Here is an 11,877-nt window from a genome sequence, read left to right on the forward strand (position 1 = left end):
ATTCCATAAAAAAAATATAATTTTAAATATAGAGCCAATGTAGGTAACAGTTTCAGGGGTCTTTTAATAAAACTTAATGTCGGTGTTTATTAAAGTGGTGTTAGTTTTTTGGTTGAATAGAAAAAACCAAAATATTTGAATTTTTCTATTCAATTAAAAATAAACGTTGATATCATCCAATATAACTAAAGTAAATTTGTTATCAATAAGTTCAGTTTAGTTATGTTAGATGATGTCAACATGTTACTTTTAACTGAATAGAAAAAACCAAATATTTTAGTTTTTTCTATTAAACCAAAAAACAAATACCACCTAAATCACCTTGATCACTTAAAATGACTTCATGAATTAATATGATTTAATGACTTAATTTAAGTTATTAAACATCTTTAAATATTAAGTCAACAAAATTAATTCAGTGTTAATCTCAAAACTTCTTTTACTTTCTTTACCTATGTTTAGTAAAAATGTATTTTATAACTATGACTTTACATTGATAACTCATTTTTTGTAGTAAATGTTTTTATAGTTATCTTATATTTTTAAAATACTTAAAATATAAATGTTTAATAAATAACTTTATTTCTTAAGTTTAGTAAAAGTATAAATAATAATTAAAATTAATGAAGATAAAAATATCAATTTAATAATTTAAAATAAAATTTAAATTAATTTTACCAAACAACTTTAATATTAACATAAGAAAATAAGTAATAAGTTTTAAATCTATAACTTAAAAATAATTTAACTTAAAAGTCAACTTAACTCATTAATTAATAAGTATTAAGTTTTATTAAACATTTATCACTTAACAACATAAGTTGATTCTAAGTAAATTTTTAAAGTATTTTAACATCTTAAAATTATTATTTTACCCTTTATTTAAGTAAATTAATTTTTTTTAATAAGTAAATATTTATTTGTGTCTGGCTATCTACTGCAAAAAGCATTATGAGGAGATAATGACTCAAATATACTGTTGAAGGTCATTCCAAAATAAACACAATAGTAGAACTCACCGTATGGAGGTAGTCCTCAAGAAACCCCAACTTCATTTGGAACACAAACAAATGGTATTATCTAGTAGGAACTCTGAAAGACTAATGGCAGGACACTCCACATGCTGATCAAGCCATAGGGGGCATCAAACTCACATCCAAGCTTGGGACACATAATTTATTCCACACTATTATCAAGCTTGTATTACATATTGTTCACATGACTTTTTCATATGAAAACTTTATACCTAACTTGATTAAATAAACATTTTATCCTAATCTATTTAACCTTTAATATAATATGTTTAGTCTAAACTCCACAATGACCAGCTCATCATGACTTTTTCTCCTAACTGATTTTTCTCCTATCTGATATGGGAAATCTATACCTAACTTGTATCACACAAACAAATGGTATTATCTAGTAGGAATTGTGAAAAACTAACGGCAGGACACTTCACATGTTGTAGCCATGGGGGCGTCAAACTCACATCCAAGTTTGGGACACACAATTTATTCCACACTATTATCAAGCTTGTATTACATATTGTTCACATGACTTTTTCTCTTATCTGATATGAGAACTTTATACCTAACTTGATTAAATAAAATTTTTATCCTAATCTAATTTAACATTTAATCTAAGATGTTTTGTCTAAACTTCATAACAATCGGTTCATCATGACTTTTTCCCCTAACTGATTTTTCCCTATCTATATGGGAACTCTATACCTAACTTTATACCTAACTTGTGTTACACAAACAAATGGTATTATATAGTAGGAACTATGAAAGACTAATGGCAGGGGGGAGTCAAACTCACATCCAAGCTTGGGACACATAATTTATTCCACACTATTATCAAGCTTGTATTACATATACAATTAACTCCATCTAAGGAAACACCTCAATAAGGGACCTTAGACCAAATATGGGGCTTATCTTATGGTGCCTGAAACCAGCCTCCAAGAAGAGCTTTTCCCACTCTTTCTCATTTCTTTCTCTTCCATTTACCAGTGTCATCATCATCATGTCCATCAGCAGCTTTGTTTCTGTTATGTCATCTTCATCTTTCTTTTCATTTATCACTACGTCTATGATGATAACCTTTCCTCCCTCTTCTTCGCTTCGAATTGCTTCTCTGCATTTCTTCAGTATCTTCAGGCAATCTTCATCACTCCAATCATGCAGGACACACTGTCAATCATTCATTTTTTTTTTCCCACCAGAAATCAGAAAGCATAATAAAGAACAAAAAAAAACATGTAGAAATTTTAAATGGCAAATCTGAAAAGTAAAAGAAATTAACAGGTCGAACAATTTGATCAAAGACAAAAACAAATCAACACTTAAGGGGAGAAATGAATACCTTAAGTAGAATGGCATCGGCAGAAGGGACGGACTGAAACATATCACCTCCAACATACTCCAAGTTCCTACTCTCTGGTAAGTTAGCAACAACGTGGGGAAGGTCAAACACTGTGCATTTCAATTGAGGGAAGGCCTCCGAAATGATCCTGGCAAGAAGACCTGTCCCACCTCCCAGATCTACCAATGAACTCAACCCCTCAAAAACTGGCTTCAACTCTCTAAAATTAACCACACTCATCATTTGAGAGTCACTGGCCATTCCTTCATTGAAAAGATTGAAAATTTCAGGGTTATGGCTCCCATGGTCCCAAAAGCTCACCCCATGTGCGGTCTCAAAGGCTGTCAAGTCATCCCCTCTCAACCAGTCTCCAAAGAAATGCCAAGGAGTTACCAATACTGGATGAAGCATGGTCAAAACGAGGGGTGATAAGTTGGAAGTTGGGTTGTCTTTGAGGAGGAGCCTAGAAGAAGGTGTGAGAATATAGCCTTCTTCTTCCTCATGTTCATGAACTTTTGCCATAGCAAAGAAGCCAGAATGCACCAGCAAACGCATGAGCCGGTGCACACAACTGGCTTTTGTGGGGGGGATATGAAGCGCGGAGACCAACTGGGGAAGAGTCGTGGGGTGGGCATGGTTGTGGATTATGTCAGGAATGCCTAGCTGAACTGCACATCTAAGTGCCATGGAATTCATGAAGCTACAGATATGTTTATACATATGAGATTGAGCTTGAAACAACTCACCTGCTCCCTCTCCATGAATAAGATCCATGGATAATGCACTTAACCTTCCTCCTCTAATCATAAAACACTCCTGGCCTGTGTTTTTTATATACGGGATGATTGATTGATGACGAACAATCAATCATTGGAAATAGCTGGACTGATGGAAGAGTGAACTTTTTTTCCAATACTGTATGGTCATATATAATTATATTTGTGTAAATATTATTTAAGAGTACCAATTGATAGATAGGTAAATAAATTGATTGGACATCTAAGAGTCTTATGTATGAAAGACTCAAATATAAATGGGGAATTAGAAAATTTAATTTATATGAATGTGGTGTTACAACTTTTGTAACTCCATCATTATGAAATTTAATTTGTACATTATGTTTACGAGTAATTGAGAAAAATGGAAAAATATAAACTATATCATTATATAGATGCATTCACATTCATAACCCACCATTACTCATTAATTTGTACATAATGGTTGTAAATAACAAGTATAACTCTCATATAGTCTTTGATGAAAAGACTAAGAAATGTACAACTTTTATAAGTTAAGGTCCCAAGCCACACTCTCATACTTATGTCCTTTTGTTATTTTATTTTTTAACAATAGACACCACACAAGTGTCTTATCTACCATATGAAAGTAGTGAGTTAAAAACCTTGACAATACAATTGACAAGGTAACTCAATCTCACTTCAAAAGTGTTATTGGTATCATGGATCAAGAATATGATCATTATTTTAGTACTTATATTTATTTTGTTTTATGCATCCAAAATTATTTTTTAAAATAATTATTTTCACATAAATATATTTAAAACTTAATACTTATTACTTAATAACTTAAATTGGTTTTAAGTTAAATTATACTTAACTTATTAACTTAAAATTTATTGTAAATCATCAAATTAATATATATATATATATATATATATATATATATATATATATAGACACACAAAGGAGATCGAATAATAATAAAAGTTGTGGGGTAGTATAAGAGATTGTGAAAATAATTAGGATAAATGAGGATATATATATATATATACTCATAAATTATAGTTAAAGCAAAAGAGGTCGAATAATAATAAAAGTTGTGAGTTAGTAAAAGAGATTGTGAAAATAATTAGGACAAATGAGAATATATAGATAAAATGAAAATATAAATTTAAAAATAAATTAATTAGTTTATTACTTAAAGTTATTTTTAACTTTAAATCATCGGGAATTTTCCTTTTTTTTATTCATTTTTATTTTTATTTTTAGCTTCTTTATCAACCCGAGGACGAGCCGGTGGTGGCAGCAAAAAAAAAAAAAAAACAGGACGGCTTGAGAGAAAAACAACTAATGGATGGGTTGTTTTTGCGGTAGATGGGACGGGAAGAAGGGGGAACGACAGGAGATGTGATGTTTGGGCAAACAGAAAAGAAATATTGCTTGAGAGAGGTAGGCAGTGAGCTAGGGAAGTAGGGAGAAAAAGAAAAAAAAAACACAGTTGTAGAGAGAGGGGAGAGGTTCTGAAAAAAAAAAAAAATTGATTCTCTTCATTTTTTTGTTTTTTCTCCAACAGATCTTCCACATTGCTCACTCTCACCGTTTGCTTTTTTTTTTTCTTTTTTTTTTTTTCATTTTTCTTGGGGTGTTTTACCCGTCAAGCCTGGATTTTCCCGAAAATGAGCGCTGAGAACTTGGTTGTCTTTCTTTGAAGCTGTGGAACTCCGATCAGCTATTGGTTTCTGATTATCCGCGTTCTCTTTGCGGGCAGCTAATCGCCTGCTGTCAGCCCCTTAGCCACTTGATTCAGACCCAGAGAAATAGGCCTCATGGGTAGGCCTTGCACTCATGAGAGCCTAGGCGGAAAGCAAGGAAAGCCTAGAGGTTTGGTGGTTCAAACCCCAAGAGCTAAGTGTGGGCGGAAATGGATTCGGCGAATCACGAGTATTTGACGAGCCAAGCTATCCGGGGAATCTGAATCGTTGGCCACGTATGTTCTTTTGATAAGCGTTACCCAAAGGATCCGGATGTGAGATATCCGGAGAAGGTGGAACGTCGGTCGGACAAAATTCCGGATGTGAGATATCCGGGTGGAATGAGTGAGAATTTTCGTCCTGGTGTAATGGCGCAATGCCATGGCTCGTTGAAGCTGAACCTGACGAGTGGGAGCAACAGGCCCAGGCCATGGGCACCTCAACATGGCTTGGGCTCACGCATCAGTGTGGGAGAGGCACACTGATGCAACCTGGTCAGCTAGTGGTGCATGCTGCTTGGTTCCAAGAGCCTTGATCAGAGACGCGTTGGTGGGCACCCGGTCATAAGAGGCATCTTGAGGAGAATGAGGCAGCTTGTTAGGGGAGGGCTCTCCGGCAACTTAATGAGGCAGGCTCGAGGAGATGGCAGCTAGTCAGAGCACTAGCTGGGACAGCTAGTGATCAAGTCAGTCAGCTACCTAGACTGGTAGTGGGCTGAGGCACTGTTGATGCAAGTGGGTGGTTTCTCAGCAGACCACCATCTGGGTAGTGGGTGGTTGTGCAAGCGGTTCAGAGCGGTTTTGGGCGGTTGCATAATCACTAGGGGAAAAAACTGCAGGGTGAGTCTTTTAAAAGGGCTCCTGCAACCTTGAGATGAGAGAGAGAGAGAAAGAGGAATGTAGTCTCTAAATGCTTGGGATGTAAGCATTGCTCTCTGACTCGGGGAAGCAATTTTGTATTTTGTAGTTGAGATTAATACAAGTTGGGAAGGATTTCCTGTAACCTCGTTGTGTCCCTGTTTCCTTTGGTTTGCTATTGTTTGTGTGCGTTTTGAGAAGGCTGAGAGAGAAGGTTGGCTAAGGAAGGGTCCTTAGCACCGCGCACCAGGTGAAAATTTTAGGGTGATTTTCGAGGGTATGACACCTGCCATAAGTTGAATATAATTCATCAAAGGATTTTCTAACTAAAAAAAATGGGGGAAGAGAGTGAGAGAAAGAGAGAAGGGTGTTTGTGTTTGTTTTCTGAGAAAATTTCTCAAAACAAGGCATCATTTTCCGGAAAAGTTATAGTGCATAAGGATCGTTATTTAGGCGGCTACATGCCCGAACCAGTGCGATACCATGCCTCCATCAGAAATGGTCTGTGTATTATTTCAATTATGTTGCTTTTATTATTTATTTATTTATTTATTTTGTATTGATTTGGTTCTATTGTGTGCTACTGATAACTTAGGCTTGTTGTTTGGGAGATTTGAAAGTATTGGCAAGACGTGGGCTTGAGGACATTGTTCTTTTGTTCTTTGGTTGAATGTGTTGGATTTGAAGTTACAAAGAAGGGTCAGGGGTTTCTTGCTTTAAGCGTTTTTTTTTTTTGGTGGGGGATTTGACCTGGGTGGAGAGATTTGAGGCATTTTCTGTTGTGGATATTGTTGTTTTCAGGGTCAGAACTGAAAACTGAGCTGGGGTTTGGGAACTAGGTTCATTTCGGTGTTTGTCTGAGTGGTTTTCTTAGGCATTTTTATTAAGATTTCACCGAGTCCTCAAGTAATACAGTGTTATTCCTTTGTTGTCATGGCATGGACGGTGCTCTTTCGGCCACCCTCGCCGACGGTGGTAATTTGGCCACCATCCAATGCCACGTATAGTAGCATTATCCCTTCATCTTGCTTTTATCCTTTGCTAAGGTTAAAAATTTACTTACTTATTTATTTTATTTACTCTTTTTTTTTTATTCTCAAATAACTCCTTAAAACCTCCTAAATTTCCAAAGCTCAAAATTTATTTATTTCTTTAAAAATACCATTTTCGAAATAATCTTCTAAAATCTGATTTTAAATTTAGTTTACAACTCTTTAATTCTCGAAATTCAATTTTCCAAAACTCTAACTTTTAAATTTAATTCTTCAAAAATTCTAATTCTTGGAATAATTTTCTAAAATTCTAATTTTAAATTTAACCTTTCAAGGTTCAAAATTTTAAAATTTAATTTTCCAAAAATTCCACAATTCCAAATTTAATTTTTAAAAGGTCACATTCAAATAAATTTTCGAAACTTCAATTCCTTTCAAATCAAATTTTCAAGAATTTCATTCTCAAATAATCCTTCAAAATTCCCTTTCTTAAATTTAATTTTCAAATTTCCGTTTTCAAATAATTTTTCGAAATTCCGACTTTCAAATTTTAAATAATTCTTCAAAATTTTGATTTCCAAATTTAATTTCCAATTTCCAAAATTCCAACTTTCACATTTATTTATTTAATTATTATTATTTTTGTTATTATTTTATTTATTTATTTTAAAGTTCCATCTTTAAATAATTCTTCAAAATTCTGATTTTCAAATTCCAAAATTCCAATTTTCACATTTATTTGTTTGATCATTATTATTTTTTTCATTATTATTTTATTTATTTATTTTTAAAATTTTATCTTTAAATAATTTTTCAAAATTCTGACTTCCAAATCCCAAAATTTCAATTTTCATATTTATTTATTTAATCATTATTATTTTTGTTATTATTATTTTTATTTATTTTTAAATTTTCCACCTTTAAATAATTCCTCAAATTTTCGATTTCCAAATTTAATTCCCAATTTCCAAAATTCCGATTTTCCAATTTCCGAATTTAATTTTCAAGTTCAAAAATTCTAATTTTTCACATTTATTTATTTAATCATTATTATTTCATTATGATTATTATTATTTTTATTTATTTCTTTCTTTTTAAAATTCCATCTTTAAATAATTCTTCAAAATTCCGATTTTCAAATTTAATTTCCAATTTCCAAAATTCCGAATTTTCAATTTTCGAATTTAATTTCCAACTTAAAAAATTCTAATTTTCACATTTATTTATTTAATCATTATTATTTTCATTATTATGAAACCAAGATTTGGTTAATCTTGATTTTGATAATAACAAAACAAGGTTTATAACTAATGATCATATTTCAAGTGTGATTAGGCAAGACGATTTCCAAAGTGGCAATCACAAAAACAAATCAAGCTAAGGAGAAATCATGAAAAAGAAGACCACCTCAAAGATAAGAGTTTTTCAAGACCTAAGCTTCATAAGATTTCTTTGTAAGGTTGTTGGTGCATTAGGACTTTCATACATTTCATTCTTTACTTATGCACCAAAATCATTTAAGAGTAATATTGTTTTAAATATCTTAAGAATTGAATGATTTCATGTTTTCAACTAAAACTTTGTGTTAAATATTTTTCAAACTTGTTTTAAAAGGTTTTAAGTTGAAAAAGATTGGGTGTTGAGCCAAAAAATGGTTCAGCCGGTTCAATCGGTTTAGGAACCGGTCGACCGGTTGTGCTCGTCCGGTCAAGTACCGGTCGAGGGAGGTCAAAATTTTTTTCTCTCTCCTAGTGGCCTTCTCTTCTCGGTCGAGGTGATTCTCTTCCTGATCAAGGTCCGATTGAGGCCAATGGTTACCTGTCAAGCATTTAATGCTAACGACTAGCCAACCGGTCGAACCCCCAAACGGCTAGTTTGGTTTTTCTCTCCTATAAAAAGACTTTAATCTTCATTGTTTAAAAAGCTTAACGTTCCCAAATCTTACATGATTATATTTGAGCATTGGAAGAGTATTTTTTAGTGCACCATTATTTCAAAACTTGCATATCTTTAGTGCACCTTTCAATCCTAGTTTTCTTGTATCAATTGAGTTTAAAGTTCTTGTACTAGGATTTTTGTAAGATCTTTTATTTGTAAGTCCTTGAGAGGAAGTTGTTAAAGAGAGGGATATTTCTTGAGAAGTGTAAAGGGTGCTTGGAGCCAAAAGTCCAAGAGGGAGAATTGGAACCATAATCCAATTGTATTGCTTGAAAGCTTGGTTTGGAAGCCTTGAATTAGTGGAACCTCAAGCTCGGGATTGAAGCTAGAGGAGAGCGGATGTAGGTCGGGTTGCGCCGAACCACTATAAACTCTTGTGTTTGCATTCTCTCTTCCCTACTCTTTAATTTATATGCAATTGTCTATATATTGCTTATTATATACTTGCATATAATTGTCTCTTACATTCACTTGTTTAAATTTGCGAAAAGAGACCATCACCCTATTCACCCCCCCTCTAGGGTGATTACCATAGGTTGGATTAGCCTAAAATTCCTAACAATTATGATTATTATTATTTTTATTTATTTATTTATTTATTTATTTATTTTTAAAACTTCATCTTTAAATAATTCTTCAAAATTTCGATTTCCAAATTTAATTCCTAATTTCCGAAATTCCTATTTTCCAATTTTCAAATTTAATTTCTAATTTTCAAAATTATAATCTTCACATTTATTTATTTAATCATTATTATTTTATTTATGTATTTATTTTCAAAATTTCATCTTTAAATAATTCTTTAGAATTCCGATTTCCAAATTTAATTTTCAATTTTAAATTTTCAATATTCCAATCTTCACATTTATTTATTTAATCATTATTACTTTCATCATTATTATTTACCTACTTATTTTTAAAATTCCATCACTAAATAATTATTTGAAATTCCAATTTCCAAATTTAATTTCCAATCTTCAAAATCCCAATTTTCACATTTATTTATTTAATCATTATTATTTTCGTTATTATTATTATTTTATTTATTTAATTATTTATTTTTAAAATTCTATCTTTAAATAATTCTTTCAAAATTCCAATTCTTAAATTTAATTTTCAAAATTCCAATTCTTAAGTTTAATTTCCATAATTCCAATTTTTAAATTTAATTTCCAAAATTCTAATTCTTAAATTTAATTTTCAAAACTCTAATTCTCAAATAATTTTCAAAATTCTAATTTCTTTCAAATTTAATTTTCGAAATTCCAATTCTTAAATTTAATTTTCAAAACTCAAATTCTCAGATAATTTTAAAAATTCCAATTCTTTTCAAATTTAATTTCCAAAATTCTAATTTTTAAATTTAATTCCAATTCCCAAGACTTCAATTTTCAAATAATTTTCGAGACTCCAATTTCCAAATAAATTTCTAAAATCCAGTTTTCTCTCGAACAGTTTTAATTCCACTCCGATTTTCAAATAATCTTCTGTTTCTTTTGATTTTTCATAAGTAAAAATGAATTTTTCATAATTCCAAAATAATGAAATTTGTGAGATCAATGTATGCAAAATAAATTGGGCTTTGGTGGGGATTGCTATGCCTAATGAATATTGTTTGATTTTTGTTTTGACATTTAACATGCATGCGATATATTTTGTATTTGTTATTGCACACTAACTCTGTTTCATGATAGTGTTTTATTACCTGTTACCAAGGTATGCTCTCGCTCTCACTTTGTTCATTTATTCATTATCAAGAGTTGCTTCTGATTTGTGATCACTTTGGTATCTATTGATTTCCTTACCAATTGTCATGTTTGCTTCATCTAATTAGTAGAGACCCGTTTTTAGGGATTTAGAGGGGTGCTATGGTCTTTCACCGTACCTTCTCAATAGGTAACCTGACCCCCGAACCTAGACTCGGTTTTTCATAGGCTTGTCTTTTCCAAACAAGGAGTTACACTTAAGGATTTCTTTCTTATTTTGTTTTCCCTTAAAAAAATAAAACAAAAATAAGTGGCGACTCCAAGTCTTTTTCTAAAAATGAAATTTTCACCAAACAAATAAAAAAAAATGAGTTTTGCCATCGAGTAGGAACGCGTCGAGCGAAATGCAGGGTCCACACATACCATTAAGTTATTTTACCAAACATATTTAATTTACTTAATGACTTAAATTAAATAATTAAGTCACTTTTATTATTAAGTTGGTTTGCTGAATACCCACTTAAAGTTATTTTTAATTTTAAGTATTAAATCAAAATAGTTAATTTATTCTTAATTTCAAATCCTTTTTGTTTCACTTGCCCACATAAGAGAAATTATATTTTAAAATTATAATTCTACATTCATGACTCATTTTTTATTATAAATATTTTATATATTATAATCATTTAAATATAAATAAATTTATTACTTAAAATTAATGGAAATAAAGATGAGTTAAAATCAATGATGGTAAATTTTAGTTAAAATTAATAAGAGTAAATGCTTAATACTATCTTATATTATTTTATGATAGTTTTTTTTTTCTAGAATAAGCAATTTTTTTTTTGTTTCTAGAACAATCAATTTTTTCCATTTTTACCCGGTATTTTGATTGGGAAAGAAATAAGAAGCCAAGGAAGAAGAAGGAAGAAGAAATGGGGAGGAGGAAGAAGACGAGAGAGCAGTGGAGAGTGGAGAGGCTTTGCCCTTTCCTCTTTTACCCAAGGACCCATTTGGCAATGAGCATTTATTAAAAATTAAATAAAAATAAAATTTTAGTTTATTAGAATAAATTTAAGAATTTCTAAATATTCTTTTTTTTTTAACAAATAAATAATTAAAAAAATTAAAAACTCACATTCCATGTTTTTGCCTTTTTTTTTCTTTTTAAATAGGCATGTGAGTTTTTCTTCTATGAGTAAAGAAGAATCATGACTATTATGAGAATGATTTAATGAATTTTAAATAAAATTTTAATTTTTAAATAATATATAAATTATTATTTTATTTTTATAATTATTTTAAATTTTAATAATTTATAAATTATATATTTATGACATCATTGGTTTGATCGCGGGTCAACCGTCGATCAGATCAATGAACCGTGAACTGATAACTTTTTCGGTTCAATAATCGATCCGATTCTGAAAACATTGCATTTAAGTATTTAAGTAAATTAAATTTTTTAATAAATAAATATTTATCTGTGTCTGGCTATCCGCTGCAAAAAGCATTATGAGGAGAGA

General features: G+C 30.9%; 1 protein-coding gene across 1 annotated transcript; it reads right to left on the reverse strand.

Annotated features, from left to right (window-relative positions):
* Positions 1-1,817: 1,817 nt before the first annotated feature.
* Positions 1,818-3,164, reverse strand: LOC100260643 (trans-resveratrol di-O-methyltransferase). Its single transcript, XM_002278172.5, has 2 exons — positions 2,368-3,164; positions 1,818-2,195 (listed from the first exon to the last, which is right to left on the reverse strand). Exons 1-2 carry the CDS (start codon positions 3,139-3,141, stop codon positions 1,893-1,895), a joined length of 1,077 nt encoding a protein of 358 aa, XP_002278208.3. The 5' UTR covers positions 3,142-3,164; the 3' UTR covers positions 1,818-1,892.
* Between the last annotated feature and the right edge of the window lie 8,713 nt (positions 3,165-11,877).

Source organism: Vitis vinifera, chromosome 10 (assembly GCF_030704535.1).
Source record: "Vitis vinifera cultivar Pinot Noir 40024 chromosome 10, ASM3070453v1".
NCBI classification, from domain to species: domain Eukaryota; kingdom Viridiplantae; phylum Streptophyta; class Magnoliopsida; order Vitales; family Vitaceae; genus Vitis; species Vitis vinifera.